This window comes from Quercus lobata, chromosome 4 (genome assembly GCF_001633185.2).
Source record: "Quercus lobata isolate SW786 chromosome 4, ValleyOak3.0 Primary Assembly, whole genome shotgun sequence".
NCBI classification, from domain to species: Eukaryota; Viridiplantae; Streptophyta; class Magnoliopsida; order Fagales; family Fagaceae; genus Quercus; species Quercus lobata.
The window spans coordinates 89,571,038-89,595,501 of record NC_044907.1 but is presented as its reverse complement, the minus strand read 5'-3'; the positions used below and the strand labels follow the sequence as shown (position 1 = coordinate 89,595,501).

General features: G+C 36.0%; 2 protein-coding genes across 2 annotated transcripts; both read right to left on the bottom strand.

Annotated features, from left to right (window-relative positions):
- Window positions 1–5,998: 5,998 nt before the first annotated feature.
- On the bottom strand, window positions 5,999–7,081 carry LOC115983935 (uncharacterized mitochondrial protein AtMg00810-like; the record flags this gene model as incomplete). Its single annotated transcript, XM_031106795.1, has 1 exon — window positions 5,999–7,081. A coding segment is annotated over exon 1 (1,038 nt), but the record flags the coding sequence as incomplete, so codon positions are not given.
- Window positions 7,082–20,464: 13,383 nt separating this feature from the next.
- Window positions 20,465–24,222, bottom strand: LOC115986116 (probable LRR receptor-like serine/threonine-protein kinase At3g47570). The gene is made up of 5 exons (XM_031108975.1): window positions 23,660–24,222; window positions 23,270–23,446; window positions 21,537–22,189; window positions 20,752–20,943; window positions 20,465–20,706 (listed from the first exon to the last, which is right to left on the bottom strand). The coding sequence occupies exons 1-5, from the start codon at window positions 24,220–24,222 to the stop codon at window positions 20,465–20,467; spliced, it is 1,827 nt and encodes a 608-aa protein (XP_030964835.1).
- Window positions 24,223–24,464: the final 242 nt, after the last annotated feature.

Below are 24,464 nucleotides of genomic sequence, written 5' to 3'. Positions count from 1 at the left end.
AATGAGAAACCCAGAGATGCAAATAAATACAGGATTCAACCATAAAAGTTTTGCCATCAGTTCCCCAAAAGTATGCAAGAAGTTCTTAGGCAAATTGGGCAGCATGTTTGACAAGAAAAATATGCAAAAAGAAAAGAAAAGGGAGGAGTAGTCAGTAAAAGGAATCCAAAAAAATGACGACAGCAATCTGCACAAAAAAATGAATTCAAAACCACAAGCTTCAGCCTTTGCTCCAGTGGCCTTACTTCCTAAAATTGATGACTTAACCTACCTCTCAATTTAACTTGGAAGAGTTACAGTTTTAAATGTTTTTTTTTTTTTTTTTTTTTTTTGCATAAATTCTCTTTTTAATAAATCTTAAAAATTCAAATAAACTTGCATATTCACGTTTGCATTAACCCAGTATACTGAAAAAAAATATTGGAGACAAAAGCCAAAATAAAATTAGAGATGGACCAAAATTAATTTAACTCATAGTTGTGGGAGTGGGACATTAAGAAATAGAACAACCATCTAAATATTCATTAACAGCTGCCTTGAGGAAAATTCTAACTAAAAGAGTATCACTTTGTAAATCACCTAGGTAAATCATTATAGTGAAAAAGTAGACCATTTGCTTCTTCATTGCAAAGTTGCTCCTAAGTTAAGGGCTCTCATTTTTTTTCCCCTATGTACAGAGAACAATGGTGACTGGTGATGCCAAAGAGAGTGATAGATGATTTATTTGGTTTTTATAGCTGGTCTAGCAAACATAGAAGCTCTCTTACTTATAATGGCACCACCTTTGTTTAATGTGGACCATATGGAGGGAGAAGGAAGTGAATGTTTAATGAAAAGGAGTCAACAGTTCTAGAGATAAAATCTGGCTTCTTAAGATCATTGTTCGAGTGGTCCCGATCATAGGAAATAATGAGTAAATTTCTATTCTTAGATTTCATTGATTCACTCTCTATTCATAGGCAATGATTAGTGTTTTCATTTTTTATGAGTATCTTCTACACACATCCAGTGTGCGTAGAGTATCTCCCCTTTCACAACTATTGCAGGTGGAAAATGGGGTTGAGGAGGAGGTCATGTAGATGGTCCAAGTGAAGATGCAAAGTTTTCAAACGATTTTGATCTGGTTTATATTGGAAGTAGCTGCTCTCTTTTGGTTATAGACAAAGGAAACCAGGCAATTCGAGAAATCCAACTTAATGATGACGACTGTTCTTACGACTATGATGGCAGTTTCCACCTAGGTATAACGAAAAAAATCAACACTTCCCTATGTCATTTTTATTTCAAGATCACAAAGGTGTGTAAGATGTGTTTTGATATTGCAGGGATAGCAGTGCTTGTTGCAGCTGCATTTTTTGGCTACATGCTAGCGTTGCTACAGCAAAGGGTGCGAGCAATGTTTTCTTCCAAAGATGTAAGTTATCCTAGGATATGTGTTTTCAATCACTAGTTACTCCCTAAAGAATTAAAAAAAAAAGGGTCGTACCTAGTGCACAACAAAGTCAGCCTTACTATAATGGATGGGATGGTGATAATCGTCAAGTTCAACAACAGCAGCAACATATTCAGCAACAGCCACAACAACAACAGCAGCATCATTACAGGCACTTCTCATCTAGCCCTCAAACTTACTATGAGAAGAGCTGCGAAACAAATGAAATAGTCTTCGGAGCAGTTCAAGAACAGGATGGACGTCGTGAATTTTATTAGAGGGCACTACAATATGGAGTTCCTAGCTATAATCACTACAATATTCGGCCTCGATTGAATTACATGGGTTATTCTCAAGCCTATTGATCATCCTACAGCTACATTTTATTAGAGGGCAACAAAAGAAGCTTGTAAAATTTTAGTATGTGAGATATGAAGATGGGATGGTTAAAAGTGGATGTCAAAGGCAGGCATGACTGTTTTAGGGTTATCGTTTTTTTTTTCTCATAGGTAACGTCTTCCAAAATTTCCTTAGTAAAAGAAGTACATATATGTAATATATACATCTATTGGATGTGTATTTTATTTTAACTAGAAATTATGAGGACCAAATCAAAGCTAGTCTTTTAGCCTCTTTGAAATATCTTTTAGCTTCTTCAAAATTGTCTGATGACAGCATAAGACCTGTTAAGCACTAAGATTGTGCGGAATTTACTAAAGCATCTTGCCATCTTCTACATGCAAGGCTGAAGGTATAAGTAAAATGTTAGCATTTATTTGCTCCTATATGTGTATGTAAGAACAGTGTGTGTCCATAACCATTCAAATAGCATTTGATAGAACTTAAATGCATTCATTGTAGTTAAATGTTTATATCAACTAACCATGAACTGTTAACTATGATTTTTCATAGTTGTAAAGTTTAATTAGAAAATAAAAATTAGAAAATGTTTATAGCACTTACTGCACTACAATTCTCATCTCCCCTAAACTCATTTTACCTAATAATTAGAAAATAAAAAACCCAAAAGACAAGCACAACCAGACCAACATTCTAGTAATCACCGACAAATATATATTAACTAACTAACCAAATTGATCAAAACCCAGAATCAAATTAATTTCGGATCAAAACCCAGAATCAAACTATGCATAAAAATAACAAATTTACAAACAAAAATACCCACAAGCTGAACATGCAAGCTGAGCGAGACATACCTTGTGAGAGGGAGACCGAGAGCGAGATGGAGACGGAGAATGAAGCAAATCGCGAGATTGAGAGGGAGAATGAGAGTATTTGCGAGATTGAGAGGCAGAATGAGAGTATTTGTGTGGAAATAGCTTTAGATTGAGAGGGAGATAGCGAGATTGAGAGAGGGAGATAGCGAGATTGAGAGGTTTGGTTTGTGGGTATGTTTTGCTCTGGGTAACAGATGGTGTAAGCTCTGGGAACATATGGTTTAACTGTACTCGAGCCTCAGGAGCTCGGGTACCAAGTTTATTTTTTAAATTTTTCTGTTCCAACGTGGTTTTTCTGTTCCAACGTCAGGTGCCACGTTGGAACAGAAAAATGGGGTACTCGAGCTCACCAAGCTCAAGTACCACAAAAAGTGGTATTTCCCCAATTATTTCTGAAACAGTGCTCTGTTGCTAAATATTTCAAAAATTGATGCTAATGGGCCAAAATAGCCCAGGACGGGCTCTGTTCATGTTTTCACGACACAAAATGGGCCTTGAGAGCTCCTTTCTAGACAAATCGGTTGCTTAGATGGGCTTAATTTATTAACTACACAAACTAGGCCTTGTGCCCTTATCTTCATTTAATGAGTGGGCTTCATGTCTTTTCCTCTTTACATAAAACGAGCTGTTTAAATGCAGAAAATAGCTAAACCCTTGCCAGTATATGGGGATGTCTAACTCTAACATACTTCTTTGCATAAAAAAAATATAATTAAAAAAAAGAAAAAAACTTATTCTTAGCTCAACTCTGAATCATCGAGAAATATTTGAATCTTCTTAGCATTGATGATATCTATTTATTTGTAAACAAGTTTTATACCTAGGAATTCACATATCATTAAAAAATAAAAAATAAAAATATTATTATTGATAATGGAACTTCACCATTATAAGCATAATGTAATTTGACATAAACTTTTAGTAATTTTGAATTAGTGCTAAACTACTAATGGCTTATAAAGATTAGAAAATAAATAGCCATTTTTTTTTTAAACTGAGTTTGAAATCCCTATTCTAACATACATATAATGCTCCTCTTGAGCTTGCACATGTGATCCCTCCCATCTTATAAGCATTTAATACTTATGGGTTGTGAGGTGACCACCATATCACAACCTCACAGGTTATGACAGTTCAACATTTTTTTTTTTTTTTTTTTTGTAGTAGTAGTAGAAAAAACCAACCAATTTGATTATATAGAAGGATTGTCTTCATAAATACATTTCTAGTTTCTATTGCAACTATGGAACAAGCATTTTCAACCATAAATAGTATCAAAATTAGGTTTTGCAACAAAATGGAAAATTATAGTCAAATAAACTATTTGATTTTGTATAATAAATAAAATGAAAGCTGAAATGCAAAACACACCATTTAAGTTTCACTAAAATTCATTCTAGTCCTCTAATTTTGTTTTCGTCTAATTCAGTTCTCTAAATTTCAAAAATGTTCAATTAAGGCCTTTGTTAAACTAGTTGGTTAACACCCCCTTAAGATAGCTTCGTTTTGGTCATTCATAATAGGTAATCAATAAATTTATTTTCTTTCAAAATTAAATAATTATCAGTAAAAATAAATAAATAAATAAAACAAAACTAGTATTAAATCTAGTGGATTCTATATCTCCAACCCATCATTCTCACTCTCTCATGACCAAGCTCATATCCCTTTTTGATGACCAATCCCAATCACAATCTCCTCTCTTCGGCCTTGATTAATTTCATCAAGTCAGCCTTAATTTTGAAGCAAACGAGTGAACAGTGCTGTAAACAAGAAAGATGGACAGGCTTAGAGTTCCTATTAATATTGATGGTTTATAAAAGTTTGTAGCTTTAATTTTTTGGGGGTTCTTTAATTTTGTTCCAGGGTTAAGCATGAGATTGTAGTATAGAGAAACCTACATTTTCTGACATTGACGTTGTTAAAAAAAAATGAAGCTAAGCGTCATACGTGGATGTTGTCCTAATTTCTCAATCTTTGGTAAACCGTCTATACTATATGTACCAGTCTTTATGGACCCTTTGCTTTTCTTCAATTTCAACCCCACCCACTTCTTTGAAGCCCCTAATTCGTAACTTTCTAAGTCCACCACTGCACTCAGCTTCTGTTGAGAAGATTTTGGGAAGTTGTGGGAGGGTCGTTGCAATAGATTTAAGCCCTGTCGCACTGTCTGTGGCAGCTTTTAATGTGCAGAAGTGTGGTCTTCAGCTTAGTGAATTTATCTTCTTTTTTTTTTTTTTGGTTAATAGGCATGAATATATAAAACAAAACAAAGCTACAAATTGACCATAGAGGCCAGAGTAGTGGCTACCTGCCTATAACAGTACAGACCATTGATATCAGATACAATCATCCTATCTAGATCATCAGAAGGGGAAACATCAAATATAAGAAAATCCTCCCTCATAGAGCATCCTTTCTTGGACAAAAAATCAGGTTCTCTATATACATGAGCTACCCGAACCTGAATGAGGCTTGCTAGAAGGGACCTGCAGTCAAATAGAAGAGGGGAAAATTTTCTGTTAAAGCTGTCAGTGTTGCTAAGCAGTAAGCTTCTCCACAATCACCTTGACATCAAGCTCCACTTCCAAACACTTTGTCAGTGTCGCTTAGTGAATTTATCATTGTAATGTAATGGTTCCAATCTATATTTATATATATATATATATATATATTACTAAAAGCTGAAGCATAGTATTTAATGTTACTACGCTCCCGTTGAGTCACATCAGCAGCCATGTCACTACCCTTCTTTTTTTCTAAAATTTTCCCATAATTTAAAAATACTTTTTCTAAAAATTTCTCATAATTTTAAAATACTATTAAAAAGAAATGATTTCCAACCCTATCTGCACCATAAAGCCAATCTTACGTTAATGTTGTTAATGTTATCTTTAATGCTAACCCCTCTGTCTCCCCTCCTTCTCCTTTTGCTCTTCTTCTCTTTCACACTTTCAAAACTTCAGAATTTCGCCTTGTTAGAAATACTGGAAGAGTCTATTGTATTTCATCATAAGAGAATATACATCAGGGCCTTATATAGGAGGCGTAAGTGTGCAGTACAAGTAAAGTGTAGTACAAGTACAAGTGTGCTATACAAGAAAGGTAATTGGGCCTAAAGCCCATAATATAATACAATATACATTAACAGCCCCCCTCAAACTGAAGGTGGATGTGAGACCAGCTTGAGGTTGTCAACCAAATCACGAGTGCGTCCCTTAGGAAGTGACTTGGTGAAGATATCTGCAAGTTGATCTTTGGAGGAGACGGAGAAGAGCTTGAGAGCACCATGGACAAGATGATAACGGATAAAATGACAATCAATCTCGATGTGTTTAGTTCGTTCATGAAAGACATCATTGTGAGCAATATGAATGACACTCTGGTTGTCACAATAAAGGGGAGTAGCAGAGGATGTGGACACACCTAAATCCTTAAGAAGCCATCGTAGCCAAAGGAGCTCAGATGTGGTATCAGCAAGGGCACGATATTCTGCTTCAGTACTGGAGCGGGCCACAAAGGTTTGTTTCTTACTTCGCCAAGAAATTAAAGAAGAACCAAGGAGAAAGCAATAACCTGTAGTGGACCTGCGATCAGTGGGATCCCCTGCCCAATCAGCATCAGAAAATGCACGAAGTACAAGAGGAGACTGAGCTGAGTAGAAAAGGCCATGGAAGAGAGTGCCCTTCAGGTATCGAAGAATGCGCAGAACAGCAGCATAGTGAGTAGATCGTGGAGCAGACAGATACTGGCTCACCTGATGAACAGCATAGGAGATGTCTGGACGAGTAACTGTGAGATAAACTAGGCTGCCAACCAATCGTCTGTAAAGAGAAGGATTAGACAATGGTTTCCCCCCCGAGGGTGTCAAATGCGCATTAAGTTCAACCGGAGTGTCAACAGTCTTGCTGTCAGTGAGGCCAGCTCGAGATAAAAGGTCAGAAGCATACTTGGCTTGAGTAATATAAAGACCATCTGTGGAATGAGTAATTTCAAGACCCAAGAAATAACTGAGATGTCCAAGATCTTTCATCTCAAATTGCTGACTGAGAAAATCCTTGAGTTCTTGAATGCCACTGAGGTCATCACCAGTTATGATCATATCATCCACATATAGAAGAAGCAAAATGGTGCCTTTATCAGTACGACGAAGAAATAAGGCAGAATCATACGGACTAGCAGTGTAACCCAAGCGAAAGATAGTGGAGCTAAACTTGGCAAACCAAGCTCGTGGAGCTTGGTTAAGACCATAAAGTGCACGTCGAAGATGACAAACCTTGTTTGGGTCAACAGAGAGACCAGGAGGAGGTTGCATATAGACTGCTTCACTCAAATCCTCATTAAGGAAAGCATTTTTAACATCCATCTGAAAAAGATCCCATTTACTAGCAGCAGCAATAGCTAAGAGGGCACGAACAGATGAGATACGAGCAACTGGAGCAAAGGTCTCTTCATAATCAATCACATACTCCTGTGTAAAACCCTTTGCAACAAGACGAGCCTTGTAGCGCTCAATGGACCCATCAGAGCGAGTCTTGATCTTATAGATCCACTTACAACCAACCACAGACTGTCCAGGAGGGAGAGTGACCAGATCCCAGGTATGGTTTTTGGTTAATGCATCAAGTTCCTCTTTCATTGCAATCTGCCATAAAGGGTCAGTGGAGGCCTCACGATAGGTTTGAGGCTCGTGAAGTGTAGCAAGGGCAGTGTAACAATGATAGTCAAGTAAATGTGTAGGAATGGATCTTACCCGGGTTGAGTGGAGATGTGGAATGTCTTGTGGAGGATCTTCAGGCGGAGCAGGAGCAGGGGACCCAGGCTCTAGGTGGGGTAGCTCGTCATCAACCTGTTCATCTTCAACCTGTCTAGGAGGAGTATCAAAAATATCTGGAGAAGGGTCTAAAGTATTTGTAGAAGGAACAAGAGACTCATCTGGAAAAATTTCTAAAACAGAGGAGGTAGTTAGGGAAGAACGAAAGTGAGAGAGTTCAACAAACAATCGATGTTCCCAAAAGACAACATTACGAGAAACACGAAGACGATGAGAGACAGGATCATAACACCTATACCCTTTTTGAGTTTCCCCATAACCAAGGAAACAACAAAGTCTAGATCGAGGCTCAAGTTTGTTGTGTTCATGAGGCTGAAGATGAACGAAACAAGCAGATCCAAAGGATCGAAGGTGATGATACTCAGGAGGTGACCCAAAGAGACGCTCATACGAAGTCTGATTATGGATGACAGCACTTGGAATGCGATTAATCGCATGAACAGCATTAAGAGCAGCTTCACCCCAAAATGGAGCAGGAACTTTGGCAGAAAGAAGAAGAGCACGAACAGTGTCAAGAATATGACGAAGTTTTCTTTCGACTCGACCATTTTGCTGAGAGGTACCTGGACAAGTTAGATGATGCACAGTGCCATAGGAATGTAACAAAGCTTGAAATGCATATTGAGTATATTCAAGAGCATTATCAGAACGAAAAGTTTTGATACGTTTGGAGAATTGGGTTTCAACCATTTTGGCAAAGTTGCTGTATATTGGTAAAATTTCAGAACGAGATTTCATAGGAAATATCCAACTATAACGAGAATAATCATCAATAAAGACAACAAAATATCGAGATCCACCAATACTAGCAACAGGAGAAGGTCCCCAAACATCAGAATGAATTAACTCAAAAATACTATTAGCAATGGATTCACTGTTATTAAAAGACAAAGCTGGTTGTTTTCCTAACTGACATGAAGTACAATCAAAATTGTCTTTGGACACAGAACCCAACAGACCCCTAGAAGCTAACTGTTGTACCCGAGAAGATGAAGCATGACCAAGACGAGAATGCCAAAGTGCAAGAGATGGTAAGGAAGAAACTGCAGCAGCTGCAGCAGCAACAGAAACAGGAGCAACAGGTGGAAGATGAAGATTGTCCACGGGAAACATACGCCCAACTCTAGGGCCGGTCCCAAGCTCTTGTCCCGTCCTCGGATCCTGCACAATACACCCAGAATAGTCAAAAATAAGGCGATAACCTAGTTCAGCTAATTGTCCCACAGAGCACAAATTATAGGATAGGTCAGGTACATGGAAGACTCCAGGAACAGAAAGGTTGGAGGTCGAAACAAAACCTAGACTATTCCCATGCATGGTGGAACCATCAGCTATATGAATATTTAGAGGGTGTGGTGCAGGGTCAAGTTTGGAGAATAAGGAGGAGTGAGGTGTCATGTGATTGCAACAGGCAGAGTCAAAGAGCCAAGTTTGAGACTTACCGGGCAGAACTGAGAGAGCAGTGGAAAGAGATGCATTACCAGCCATACGAACAGCTTGAGCTATGATCTCCTGTAGTTCAGTGGGAGAGAGGTTGATAGTGGATCCAGAAGACTGGGACTCAGCTGAAATGGAAGCCATCGGCGGAGTAGGCTCAGTATTAGCAACAGCAGCAGTAGATTTGCTGCGACGATAACAAGTCTCAATGGTGTGGCCAGGACGCTTGCAATAGTTGCAGAACTTTTTGTAGGTCTGCTTGCGACGATTGCTAGAGCCAGAGGAATCACCTGATTGTTGAGGTTGCTCTAAGGGTGGAGCAGAAGGTGTAATAGCTAAAACATTGAGCTTATTCTGAGCTTGAAGGGTTGCAAGACGAGCTTCTTCTCTAACCAACTCATTCACAGCAGTATCAAGAGAGGGAGCAGGACTGCGATTTAGTAGCTGGCCTCGAATGGGCTCAAAGTCCTTGTGAAGGGACATCAGGAATTCATAGAGGCGAAATTCATCTCTGATGGAAGCATATTGTTGAGCATCCTTTGAACATGCCCAAGTTGGATCAGAAAGGTCAATTTGGTCCCAAATGAAGCGAAGCTGATCATAGTAGTCATTGATGGATTGCCCTGGTTCTTGTCTGAGTTGATGCAATTCAACCACTAACTGATATTTCATAGAGCCATGAGTAGTGGAGTACCTTTTGGCCAACATATCCCACGCTGACTTGGCATCATCATAGCTGCCCAACAGGTTGGAAATGGAGGGAATGGAAGTGTTCCGAATCCATGTGAGGATCATGTGGTTGTGACTATCCCATTCAATCATACGACCAAGAAAGACAGTATCTTCTTCACTTGCTCCTTTGACAGGAATAGCGACTGCACCAGTACAGTAATGCCAGAGCATACGACCCTTAAGAAAACTGCGCATAGCTTGAGACCAAGATAAGTAATTCTTGTTCCCCTCCAATACAGTATTGATGGGGCGAGGAAGAAAAACATCCTTTTTATCCATTTAGAGACACAATATGCAAAAACAGAATGCAAAAATGAAATCTACGCGAAAAACTGGGTAAGGAGAACCTGGACTGCAAAAGTCAACCCTGGAGAAAAGTCAACGGTCAAAGTCAACGGCCAGTCAAAGTCAACGGTCAACGGTCGGTCAACGGTCAGCAATGACGTCACAGGATGACGTGGCGCTGACGTCAGCAGATGAGTGGATGCTGACGCAACTAGGGCTGACGTGGCACTGATGACGTCACAGGTGACGTCAGCTGGATCTGATGGCGGCGCGTGTGGCGCGTGGGTCTCTGACGCAGAATAATCAGGCCGCGCGTGACGGCGCGTGCGGTACCTAATGACTGCGAGGCTTTCACCGCTTGGTAGATCGGTTCAAGACGAACACAGTGATATCTCCAGAAATTTGATCGGAGCAATATTCGTGGCGGCGATGACACGTGCAGTGTTCTGTGCAGTGTTGGACTACTCAACGACAGCGGCTGCAGGTCCGGAACCCAAGGACGACGGCTGAAGACGTCGGAGTTTCAACGGCGAGAGGCTGCGGCGACTGTTGTGATAGCGGAAGCGATGTTGAGAGTGGAGTAACACCAATACAGAAAAGACTGCTAAGAAAAGGTCAGAGCAGTGGCTCTGATACCATGTTAGAAATACTGGAAGAGTGTATTGTATTTCATAATAAGAGAATATACATCAGAGCCTTATATAGGAGGCGTAAGTGTGCGGTACAAGTAAAGTGTAGTACAAGTACAAGTGTGCTATACAAGAAAGGTAATTGGGCCTAAAGCCCATAATATAATACAATATACATTAACACGCCTTTCTAACGCCAAACTCTCTCTCTTCCCTCCTTGGTCTCTTCATCTCCTCTGAATCACTCCTTCATACCTGTTCAATTGCCACTTTGCTAAAAAATCACTTCTTCATGAGTCCATCTTAGGTACACATTATCCTTCCTTTTGTAATTAATATTTTGCTATTCTTTCAACTAATTGAGCATTAATTCGGACCTTCTTCAAATCTATCTTGATTAGTGGTGATTCTTCCTATTCCCGATCAAGAGGTTTTTCAAAACGTTCAATTGTTGCCTATTGGAAATAGAACACCCACTGCTTTATTTTTTCTATATATATCTGCAATCTCTCTTCCTCCATAGATAAAGAGCCTATCAGCCTAACCTATACCAATGCAGAATCCAATCCTTCCCACTTATTAGAGATATATTAGCCTATTAGCATAGGCCCAAGCCTAATTCTACTTTCTGTGCAAGTCAAGTCTCCTACTTGTATTAGAAGTCTATTAGTTTAGGGTTTAGTCTACTATATATACACATGTTATGATTCATTGTAACACAGGATTTGTACTACACTCTAATATATTATTGATGTAGCCTTTTTAGGGTTTCCTCCATAGATGTAGGCCGTTAAGCTGAACCACGTAATCCTCATGTATTATTGTGTTTTATACTTTATGCTTTCGCTTCCGCATCTATACTAGCATATTCAACATAGTGTACAATGCTAATATTTAACACCACTAATAAGCCCCCATGAAATTATCATATTTAAAGCCATGGATATTTGTTGTGGGGTTCTCAGCAAACAAATAGACCAAAAAAAAAAAAAAAAAAAACCAAAAGCTTTTAGAATCAAAACCCTTCAACCTCCAAACCAAAACATTGTCAACGTTAAAGAAGTGCTTGAACAATTTGTAATTCGGTTCTCACAGGTTCAGATCATATATATATATATATATATATATATATATTATTTTGGGTACTTACAGCCATTGTTGAAGCTTCAACCGCCATGAGATGCTATCAAACAATGAGATTGTCTCTATCTCTCTCACTCTCGCTGCATTTTCTCCATTTCTACAGGTCTTCTTTGCTTGACTGTCATAGTGAAGGTTTTGGCTGTTGCAACAGATGGACTGGTTGTGCTTGACCCACTAAATGCTTAGGCAAGCTTAGCTGTCAGCCACTTTATAGTGTGTCAAACGCTTGCAAGCCGTCAACCACTTATTTCTTTTGTAAATTGCCTTGGGCTTGAGTTTTTACTCAATCAGCTTTTTAATGGGTGGACAAACCAATGTCCGCCCCTCTTCAGCTTTTGTATTTTTTTTTTTTTTTAAATTTCATACGTGATCAATGGGGTTGGGCATAATAGAAAAATATTGGGTAATCAAATGGGCTAGACATGATGTAAGATAATTTAAATAAAGACTTGCATAAAAAGTAGTAGAATATAAAACTCTAACAAAAAGTTTAAGTATATTAATTTCATATATATATATATATATATATATCCATTGATTGAAATACTCAATATTTATTTATGTTTGCTTTTGATTTAATATTACTTATTTGTCTTATGAAAGTTATGATATAATTTTTTTTTTTTGAAATATAGATGTTTATATTTATTTGAATTATTTTAGTCAATTTTTATATTTTTACTAATTTAATATATTTATTTTTTAAAATAACTATTAAATTAATTATAATGTCTTCATGGTTCGACTTCAGTTTGACTTTAAAAATCTTAAACCTCTCCCTTTTATGGTTCTTTGAACAGTCCGGATTTCAAAACTATGTCTGTAAATGACAATGTCATAAACATTCTCTACTCACTTGGTGTCACAGATCCTATTTGATCCATCAAGACATTGTCTTTGCTTGAATATATGTCATTGGTATAACAAATTGGAGAGCAAATTATGGAGAGAGATCACAACTTTTCCTTTCTTAGTTTCTCATGAAAAAAGTATATGGGAAAATGGTTTCTTTTTTCCAAATTTGGTAGGTTGTGGTTGGTCATGATTATTGAGAGTTGGAGTTGTTTGGTTGTTGACGATAAATGCATGAATGTTTTTAGGAAATGGGTCATAAATGTTTTTAGGGTTTGACAAGTTAGATGTTAGTTGGAGCTTGTGTGTGTATTTTTATTTTTTTTTTAAATTATTTCACACTTTGTTATTGGAACAGTTGTTACATTGTAGGTATTGCATATATTCACTAATTGTAGGAGATAAGGTCCCGAATTCTATAGATTTAATTTTTAACTTATCCCAATGAAAAATTATGTATTTCTTTTAATAATTAAAGAACTATACAAAGAACAAATAGAGGGCTGATGATATTGTATGTATTTAAATTATAGGTGGGCAATTTTATCCAAACAAAAAAAATGTCTCAATTATGGCTTTGTGCCAAAAAAAAAAAAAAAGTGTAGCAAATATGCTATTGCAATCTTGCTTTGTTCTTTAGTAGCTGTTTTTTTATTTTATTTTGGCCATACAAGAAATGCACATTGCATTAAAGTGTGCATTGTCATTTGTTGTTGGACTAATATGTTTTTCATACAAGGTTTTGTAATTCTATTTTAAAGATCAATGAGCACTAGCCTTTTTAGATATTGAATATAGACTTCTGTCGGGGGCAAAAAAGTTTCCTTTCTGACAAATGAGATTTATGATGGGTTGGGAGGTCTAGACCGAAACTCAACGATGGGCTTGATGCACGGCCTAAAGGCTATCGGTGAAGATCCAAGAAGCCCACTATATTTTATGCCTTGGGCCTAGATTAGGACTGACAAGAGTAGCCCATAATCAATCCCTACAGTGGACACATCGACACGGTTAAAAAGCATACTGTAAGAAATAACCCAGCAGTAAAATGTTTCTGCAGAAAATGACCCAATAGTAAAATGCTTCTGTAGAAAATGATCCAGCGGTAAGGTGTTTCTACAGAAAATAGCCCAGCAATAAGGTGTTTCTGTAGAAAATAGCCAAGCAATAAAGTAAGATGAAACAGGATAAACCTCCAGCTGTTAGCTACTTCACAAATTAAGAAAAATATCTACACTTTCAGACTCATCATCCGTTAGCTTTGGAGAGAAGTCTTCTAATACAACAATATGAGGGAAAAATTCTATAATAATAGTTACATCATAACCATTAATAGTAAATGAATAAATAAATATCATGGGTTCCATTATGACAAATAATGAGAAGAACTTAATGTGAGATGAAGGGAGAGAGAGAGATCCCAGCTAGCATAGCAAAATCATTATGGTGTCAAGACATGCTCTTAAATATGCAGTGAGTAGTGAGTAGAGAGGGTCATTTGTGAGTAGTATGAGAAATGAGTGAGAGTGTATAGTAAGGCTACTGGAGCTTTCTGCTGGGGATAGATAAGTGTTTATGAGTAGAACTATGAGAAGAGTTTTTGAGATAGGAGCTGGGGACTTAGTTTTTAGGCTTGAAACTAAGAACTCAATGCTTTTTTCAGAGCTTAGAGAAGGTTAAAACAAATAGATTCAGGATGAATCTTTTCTGGTGTATCTTGGTGTATGTCTTAGTGTACCTTCGTCCCCCCCTCAAGCATTAATGGAGAGTTCCATTTATATTTGGGTTTTTAGGGGGTAATTAGCAAATAATCTTTCCTAAATCTTTCTCAATCTTCAGAAAATTCTTAGAGAATCATTCTTAAGATTTTAGCTAAGAGTAGTAAGCTTAACTTTTAGAAGTTTCTTGCTATTTTGGGTAATAACGGGTGGGATTCTGACTTAGCATTAAATACTGATTGTTTTAGCTAATGGGATTGGAGCATGCTTTAGGCTAATGATCTTGGTTATGCTGCTGTTAGAATCAGAGTTCCCTAGGATAGATTGGATCACCCCAAGCCAGGTGTCAACCTTGGAGCGCTTGTTGGGAACTCTGCTAGGATCCCTTTGGTGCCCTCCAAACCACATTTCCCTAAGTTTCCCCATTTGGGGTTCATGTGTTTGGTCCATGAACCAGAGAATGCACGTTTTTAGCATGAAAATGAAGTGATTTCAAGTTGTTTCAGGAGCTTTAAGAGCCTGGTTATCACTATTCTTGGTTCTTGATTGAATGGGCTAGAGAAGAAAGAAGTGAGAGCTGGTTGAAGCTTCCCAGCTTTCTGTCACATCAGTTCCAACTTTATGTCACATGAGAAATGATGAAATTTCAGCTTGTGGAGGAAGGGTTTAACTCCTGATGGACACGTGTCCTCTTTTGATTTGATTTAGACAAGTTAGGACTTGATGGGAAAGGGCTCTAACTGTTTGATTGTGCTGGATTTTGGCTGGTTAGCTCACATGACCTCTTGCTACTGGCATTTGTGTGTGAGCTGGGCTGGTCCAGCTGGGCTTTGTAGTTAAGCTCCCTTAGGCTTGGTTATCACTACAAAATGAAGAGTTTTGCCATGGGTGATATTCATGGGCTTTTGTAGTTAGTTGATTATGGAAAAATAGGCATAGTTCTTATACATTTTTTGAAAGAAATATTTTTTGAGAGATGAGTAATTTATATTTCCCATGAGTTAGGGACTTAGTATATGTAAAGCAAGTGTTGAAATAATACTTAATTTTGTAAATATGTGCCAAAATAGCATTTGGGCTTTTTATGAAATAGTTGCCAAAATAATATTTGAGCTTTATAAAGTAAGTGCCAAATTAACATTTAAGATTTATGAAAATAGGTGCCAAATATTAATGTTTGGGCTTCGCAAAATAAGTGCCGAATCAACATTTGGGCTTTATGAAAATAGATGTCAAATTAGCATTAGGGCTTTATGAAAATAAATGCCAAATTAGCATTTGGGCTTTATAGGATTTTGTAAAAATATTGTCGTATCGTAGTGGGCTTTAGAGGTGCAGCATTGTAGTGGGTTTTAGAGATGCCGCATCGTAGCGGGCTCTGTAATGGTGTCGTGTAGCAATGGGTTTTGTAAAAGTGCCAAGTAGCAACGAACTTTAGAGATGTCGCATCGTAGCGGGCTTTAGAGGTGCCCTGTAGCAACAGACTTTGTAAATGGTGCCGTGTAGCAACGAGCTCTGTAAATGGTGTCATGTAGCAACTGGCTTTAGAGATGCCGCATCGTAGCGGGTTTTAGAGATGCCACATCGTAGCGGGCTTTAGAGATGCCATGTAGCAACGGGCTTTGTAGAGGTTTTGTTGGTCTTTCTAGGCTTTTTGTGGAGATAGTGTAATTTTGTGGCCCAATTTTAGTAGTAATATGATAAGTATTATTTATGGAAGATCTAAGTTGGATAATGTGTGGGATATAATGGGTAATATTTGTGAGAGGGCCCAAGGTAATTTATGGGGCTTTATATAGGAAATATCTGTGGGAGCCCAATTACATGGAGAATATTTGAGCAATATGTGGGAGATATTTTTGTGGGCTCAAAATAATTTATGGGCTTGTGTGGGTGTTTTGTGAGTGGGCTAAAGAATTTAAGGCCCGAAAATTTATACCTCAACAACTTCCAAAGATATGCTTGCTATTTTTCTACTTGAAATTTTCAATGTTGTATGAAATTAGAACTTCTCTTTAAGGAGGTGAATAAAAAACCAGTCAAGGAAAGACGAATTGTGGCCTTGAGCAAGAGCAGATTGTTGAACCATTCAAAAGGAATTGATAAGGGTAAATATTTAATACTCACAAATAAGGATAAATACAATACTAATACTCTTTTTTTCCCGATGACGACTTATTCTTATCCCACGTATTGCCAAAATAACTTTATTTGCTTACCAGGCCAAAATATCTTTAAACTTTACTATGCTAAAAAACATAAGCTAAAATATTAAGTGAGCCCAACAATTGCAACTCATGTTTCTCCTTACCTCAAAACTAGACATGGCATTGACCTTTTTTCAAAGCCATCTATTATGCAGATTTGGGCATTATATTTAGAGATAGTCATGTTCTCTTGTTATAGTCCATAATTAATTCATTGCCAAGGAAACCCATTGTGGATGGCTACCACGCTCTATTAAGTGTTACACTCTTGTCATGAACTGTGTATTAGGGATTGGATTGCAAAGTTTGCCAACTCAATTGCTAGCATCAATTGGGTTGTAGGAACCATGCTTGAAGGAGATTTCAAATGTGTTAGAACAAATTCATGCTTTTTGTGAAATAGGTAGGACATATATCCTATAGGACAGTTTCTAGATTGTGTAATAAGTAAGTGTAAGTGTTGGAGTTCTCTCTTTTGGAATTTTCCCATACATCGCACAGGTTAGCGACTGGTATATCTAAAAGCTAAGACATAGTATTTATTGTTGTAACGCTCTAGTTGAGCCACTTCAACTTCCACGTCATTATCTTTTTTCTTTCCAATTTTCCTATAATTGTTTTAAACATTTATTTTTTTGAATATTTACACTTCTCCAACCTTTCTCTTTTCCTTACCTTTTCATCTTCCTACTATTTTTCCAACCTTCCTCCCTACCTTACCTTTTCATCTCCCCACTACCTTTTACAATAATATCATTCTTCTTTTTTTCCCTTCATCTTCCTCTGTTTTTGTGTCTTTTTATTCACGCATTTTTACTATAAATTTGTTACTATCTCTTCCATTCTATGCATAGTTCTCTCTCTCTCTCTCTCTCTCTCTCTCTCTCTCAATTTTTTGGTGGATTTTTAATTTTTCTTGCATCTTTGCTTTAGGTTGTTAATTTTTTATATTCTTTAAAACTCTACTTTGGGTTAATGCAATTTAGTTTTGTTTTTTAAATTGTTGTTGTTGTTGTTGTTTTTTTTTTTTTTTTTTTTTTTTAATTTTTAAATGTTATCCTATTGTGTTATAAAGAATTAAATATAGCATATAAAAATATAATATTATTTTATTCCATAGTATGATTTGGATAATTTGGTATTCATTCTATTACATAACATGATTTTACTAATTTTTGTTTATTTTTTAATCATTTGTGGTGGACAAAGTACTATTAATAGTTGTATTAGAAGTACTCTATAATGCCATTTATTTAGAGAAAAGCAAAGGTTAGCCAAACGAAAATAATCGAATGGGTGACAAATTTTAGCTTTTGCAATTTTATTATTATTATTATTATTATTATATAACAATGCATATATAGAAATTTAATTCTTAGATCTTGCTAATAATTGTTTATTTGATAATATATTTTGGGTGGACAAAATTACAATTTCTGCAAAGAAAATAACTTTAATAAATTATCAACAACAAATTGTTTTCCTAATTGGTCCAATTAATCATTGTTAAGTTTTATTAACTTTTTTAGTTATGTTTTTCGGTGTTTTGGATTGTTGGCAGAAAAAATAAGGTTTGAGAAAGTTTGTTTAAAATTAAAAGAATAATTTCCAAATTTTATATTCTTTTTAATGATTCACAAAATGTTATAAATAACTTTTATTAAAAGATGAATATTTTCATTAACTTGCCTTTTGAATTTCTAAGAAAAATTGTATTGTTTTCATTTTAGTACGACAAAATTCATATTTATGATTTATGATTGTTCCTATATTACATTTATGATTGTTCCTATAATAAATAAAATATAATTACTAAATACATTTCTTTTTATTAAATTAGTTTAAATTGTAAAAAAAATTTAATAAAACTACTATAAAAATAATTATCACGCGTAACACACGAGTTTGCGGCTAGTTACAATAATTTCACATGAATGAAAACTCGCCAACAATGATAGTATTCATCTTGTAATCCATATATTGGACCATGTTACATGTTGAAATGAAATGCATGAAGTTCTTAATTTGCTTCTAGTAAATCATTTATTCGACATAGAAGGAGAATGATAGTCTCCAATTTAAGAGTGAAGTTGTTGTGTACTATGAAAGACTGGAGAGCATTTTAGCCAAAACCAGAGCTCGCTAGAGCAAAAAAAAAAAAAAAATCACACAAAAATCTTCGCCAATCATTTGTTCATCACTCACTCTAGTGGAATCATTTATGAACTGCTATGAACATACCTAGATCTAGGCAAATTTTGTGGCCAACCATAATCTCTTCACATTTACTTATTAGTCATTTGAGAATTGTTTATTTTTAATAGCTTATTTGTATAATGTGAAATAAAATGCTAAAAGTTAGCTTATTTACAAAATGTTGAAAGTTAGATTATTTGAAAAAAAATGTGAAATGATAAGTAATGTGAGACTCTTAAATAATATAATAGCCGAAAACTAGCTTTTAATTGGTTTCCAAACACTTGAAAGCCAAAACATAACCCCTACTTTGAAAGAGAAATTCAACTGCAAAAACAAGAGAAAACCTTGAGAGAGATTCCAGTTGTCTTCAAACTTCTCAATTGAGTATCCTGGGAAGGTTCTTTGATCCAACAACCATTGATCAACCACATATGTGTGTGATCCTTCATTGAACATTTATAAAGTAATTTCATACTCCGTTGCCACTCGCGCAAAATCAATGGTTTGTTTGTAATGTGCCAGACTCAAGATTCAAGAAGAACATCTCTGTTTCTGTGATAAAGAAATTTGAAGAGAAACATTCTATTTGTCAATCGAGAAGAGTTCCATGTGGACCAAATTGACTCCATAATCGACAGTTATTCCCAAGTTAGTTAGGCCTGGCTAGTTCTCAAAATAAAATTTTCATATTGGAATATTCCTAAACATTGGATTTCTAAGAGGCTAGCATTTTGTGATATGCACAACATCCAGATGTGGGTGTGCAATTGTGCAATATTTAACAAAAAGACAAGTTAAATGGGACATAAACTTCACGAAAAAAATGAGGAACATTTGTAATTCTCATATTAGAGTAACGTGTTTGTTTAGACCCCGGAGCTATCTCCAATCTCATACTAGAACTAGAGTGACAAAGATGGCGAATTTGGAAAAGTTTGGTTTTTCATGATGATGAAAGTCATGTTACAGAGTAGCATGACTTTTGGGCATCACGAAGCTTCCTGATAATGTGGTCCTTCAGTTCCCATTTCCTATTGTATTATAAATTGGAGGCTGTTTTGAAGATAACAGGACATGGGTCTTGATTTTCAGATCAAGGGATCCAAAATGATGAAGACTAGAATAACGCTGCACATAAGCATAGAAGGTTCTAAATTAAAATGGCATCTTTATATTTAGAACAACCCAAAGTATTAGCACTGCCACTGCAATGCCTTAAGTACACATTCCTTTCGCATAAAGGCTTTTAGGATTTGAATAGATTAATAAGCACAAAGACCAAAACACACATTACATGGTTGAACCAAGCACAATACACGAAGACAACCCCTACACTAGAAGAGAAAACAAATCATCCATTGATCATTTCAACAAGGGATATTAAACAAGCATGAAATTTTGACACATCAAGTAGAAATGTCAAATCTCTTGCTTAATCCAAGCATTATTATCTTTCAGTAGTTTCATGCCCCTGTAATTCACAAAAATATTTCGTTAGTTCACATAATTGGAAAAAGATAATAGCAAGGTCATGGGTTTAAATAAGTTGACAATTTCCGTTTAGCAATTTGATCATGAATGTGAAAATCTAATTGCACAATTAGTTAGGATAATCTACTCAAAATTGATAAATAAATAGACATAAAGTCTTCATGCATTTTTTAAAAAAAAGAATTATTTAGAAAGTGAATGAAATAAGAGTTAATCACAAGGATACACTACTTAAGATAGTCTTAATAATCAAAACTATAAATACCTCTAATTAACTTGGGCTCTACTTGGTCTGCCTCTGTGAATCCCCAAACCAACAAAAGTATTTTTTATCAATTGAAGTTCCTTAATGACTTCCTCCATACTCATTCTCTCTTTTGGGGACTCCAAGGAACATAAGATTCCAATGTTAAGGATTGATAGTAAACACTTTTGCAGGTTAGCATCAATATGCCTAGAGTCCTCGATGTTATTATCTTCTTCTACTTCAATTTCATTGCCATTTTCTTCTATTGCCATCATTCTTGCAGCTTTTGCTCCCATTTCTATAGTGCCTCTGGGCAAAAGCATTGGGTTGACAACCTGAGCAAGTCTTTTTGGTAATGCTATCTTAACAAAATTATGGAGATTGAGACCATCTTTAAACATATCATCGGTGGGCATCTTTCCTGTAAACATTTCCAACACAAGGACTCCATAGCTATATACATCCCCCTCAATTGATGCATGAGCCCCCATGCCATACTCTGCAACTCATGGCATAGAAGGAAATTAAGAAATTAAGCAATCTTCTATCTATAATGAAAAATACGGATTAAGGTCTAAAAAATGCAAAGTCAAGAAAATGAAATGAATCAATATTGAAAAATAATATGACATATGCTATTACTTTCACAATGGAAGAAAGGTGTATGAAACTTTGTCTCTAAGGGGCCATATATATATATATATATATATATATATTGCATGTGCAATCTGCTTAAGGAAATATATGCAGATAGAAGATTTGAAGCTTAGTCAAAGGATCAAAATGTCCATCAACAAATTAAGTTTGGCGTTTCTCAAATTATAAATCATATTATTTAAATCTCATTTTTGCTATAAACTATATTATTTTAAATTTAATGTTAAATTAATTCCATGCTTGTATGTCCTCATGTGAATATTTGTTCTGAGAGAAAGAAATAGTAAGCAAGAGAGTATGCTAATTGAACCAATATTAAAAAGCTTATATGCTCCAAATTTCAAGTAGTTAAATCTTATCTTTTGATAATGTGACAAAGAGAAAGCAACATGTTTGGATTGTTAAGAGTTTAAATCTAAATAGGAGAGATAATACCTGGAGCAGCATAGCCAATAGATCCCTTTAACCCGATTGTGCTAGTATGCTTCTGGGAGGAATCACTGGTAGTTGCAAGGAGTCTTGCTAAACCAAAATCACTTACATGAGCAATCATCTCACTATCGAGAAGAATATTGCTTGGCTTTAAATCACAATGAATGATTTGTTGCTGACAATGATTGTGCAGATAATTTAATGCAGAAGCTACATCAATTGCAATAATTATTCTTTGAAGAATACTCAAATTTTTTGATTGATTTTCACAATCTATCATTGGATGTAGCCACATATCTAAGCTCCCATTTGTCATGAATTCAAATACTAGAGCTTTGAATTCATCACCCTTATAATTGATGCTAGAGCAACATGTGAAGATTTTCACAAGATTTCGGTGTCGAACATTTCTTAACACATTGCATTCCGCCACAAAACTCTTGGTGGCTCCTTTTTTTTGAAGATTTAGGACCTTTACAGCAACTAACATTTCTTCTTGATTAAGAATTCCTTTGTAAACTGATCCAAAACTACCAGATCCAATCAAATTGTTAAGAGAAAATCCATTAGTTGCTAGATGAAGCATTTTATATGAAATTGTTGGAAGGAGATCCATCTTTGAGGCTATAGAAGATGGTTTCTTTTTATATTTTTTCCTCCAATAAAGAACAAGAAAGGATGAAACTAGAAGGACACATGTAACCACACACAAAATTGTGATTATTGATATAGAAGCAAGGGACTTTCTTGATTTTGTAGCTTTGGGGCATGTTGGTAGTTGCAATTGTGAAATACCGCCACAAAGCTTATTGTTTCCAATAATTGATATTCCATCTACACTTTTAAAAACTCCAGTTGTTGGTAGGGTGCCCTCAATATCATTGAACGAAATATTCAAATATTTTAAAAATAAAAGTTTCTCTAGACCCTTTGGAATAAATCCTGATAACTTGTTTAGCGAAACATCCAAATGTTCAAGGCCTTTTAAAGAAGCCATTGATGAAGGTAGGATTCCTTCAAATGAATTCCCTTGTAGGTATAGGTTTTCTAAATTCAAGCAATTTCCAATTGTTGCAGGAATTTCACTAGAAAAGTTGTTTTCAGAGACATCTAGAGAATTAATATTTTTCAAATTGCCTACCTCAACAACTAATTTGCCACTAAATGAGTTGTAGGATAAATTGAGTAATAGTGACAAAGAGAAAAGAGAAAAAACTTGTGGTGGTATGACTCCACTGAGGTAATTTTTTGAAACATCCAATTGTTGCAAACTTTGGCAATTACCAATAGTTGGTGGTATGCTTCCTTCTAAATTGTTGTGAGAAATGTCCAATACAACCAATTGAGTAAGGTTGCCAATGGAGCTTGGGATTTTCCCTGACAATTTGTTCCCTAATAAATACAATCCTTGCATTTTCTGAAACTTCCCAAAACAAGTTGGTATCACACCTGTGAAAAGACTCTCATGCATGCCCAGGCTAATTAAGTTGATAAGATTCTGCATCGCTGCAGGAATCATTCCAGATATTTTGTTGCCTCCTAAAAATAATTGAGTAAGTTGTGTTGTCAAGTTGCCAATAGAATTGGGCAAAACACCTTCAACTTGGTTTCCTGCAAATGACAGCACTTTCAATTTGCTACAATTTCTTAAAGACGTTACGAAGTCCAAATTCCCTCCTAAGTTATTTAGACTTAGACGTAGGTATTCAAGATCTAGTAGATATCCCAAATTAGTTGGAACTGGTCCCACAAAGCTATTACTAGGTAGGTCAATCATTTGAAGCTTAGATGCATTGCATAATGAACTAGGAATTGGCCCAAAGAATTCATTACCACCAAGTTCAAATAATTTGAGATTAGGGAGAGTGAGGCCAATGTTTGTTGGAAGAGTTCCAGTAAGTTGGTTTACTGCAAATACGAAGACACTAATAGATGATATATTGTAGAGAGAGGAAGGGATCATACCATTCAATTTATTGGATCCAACTGCAAAAAATGATATGCTTTTCAAACGGCCTATGCTCTCTGGAATATTTCCCTCTAAATTATTATAGTTTGCTGAAAAAAATTCGAGAAATGAAAGATTTCCCAAGAAAGGTGGGATTCCTCCTGTCAAATTGTTTGTAGCAATCCATAAATAAAGAAGCTTTGACAAAGAGCCAAGCTCTATGGGGATTGTCCCAATAAGTTTGTTCCACCCTATGCTCATCACCCTGAGTTCGGTGCAATTGGCCAAGCTGACTGGAATTTCTCCTCCCAACGTATTATCATGAATCTTGAGATGTTGCAGTCGGAACAAATGACCAACTTCCTTTGGAATTTCACCATAAAAACTGTTATTTCCTAGGTCAGTGACCCTAAGAAAGGTAAGGTTTCCAATGTAAGGTGTAATAGTTCCACGTAATTTATGGCCATTTAATTCCAAGGCTGTAACTCTTCGATGGCGGCGGCCACATGTAACTCCATACCAGTTACAGAACTGGATAGAATCATTCCATGAGCTCAAGATTCCATAAGGGTCATCAGCAATGGATTCTTTAAATTTGAGCAAAGCCAAATGATCAGTCTCATTTGTTGAAGTGGCAGAAAAAGTGGCAGGTTTCAAGCATAGAAGGGTTATAGTAAAGAGTAGAATCATATGAAGTAATGTGGAGCATAATGCAGGAATATTGGGGTTGTGAAACTTCATTGGTTCGGACAAGGAGGAAACTGGTGAAATTTTGGTGTGAGGTAGAGGTAGATGAACAAGTTTGTATTATATATAGGCTCTCTTAGTTATGACATAAAAAATCATTTGCGTACCTTTTACGTAGTGCGTTAATTAATGCTATTTTTCAAATTCCTCCAAAAATTTTAAATATGTGAGATCTGTAATTGATCAATTTTTTTAGAATTTAGTATTAATAAATTGATAATGCGTTTCCCTATAAA

Excerpts from the sequence above, each read along its gene's own strand:
- LOC115986116 (XM_031108975.1), bottom strand. The coding sequence starts at position 24,222 with ATGAAGTTTCACAACCCCAATATTCCTGCATTATGCTCCACATTACTT. Across the intron at positions 22,190-23,269 it reads AGCTTTGTGGGACCAGTTCC|GAAAAAATATAAAAAGAAAC; the intron begins AACTAATTTGGG and ends TCTTTATTGGAG. Across the intron at positions 20,707-20,751 it reads CCCAATGCTTTTGCCCAGAG|AAGAAAATGGCAATGAAATT; the intron begins GCACTATAGAAA and ends TGATGGCAATAG.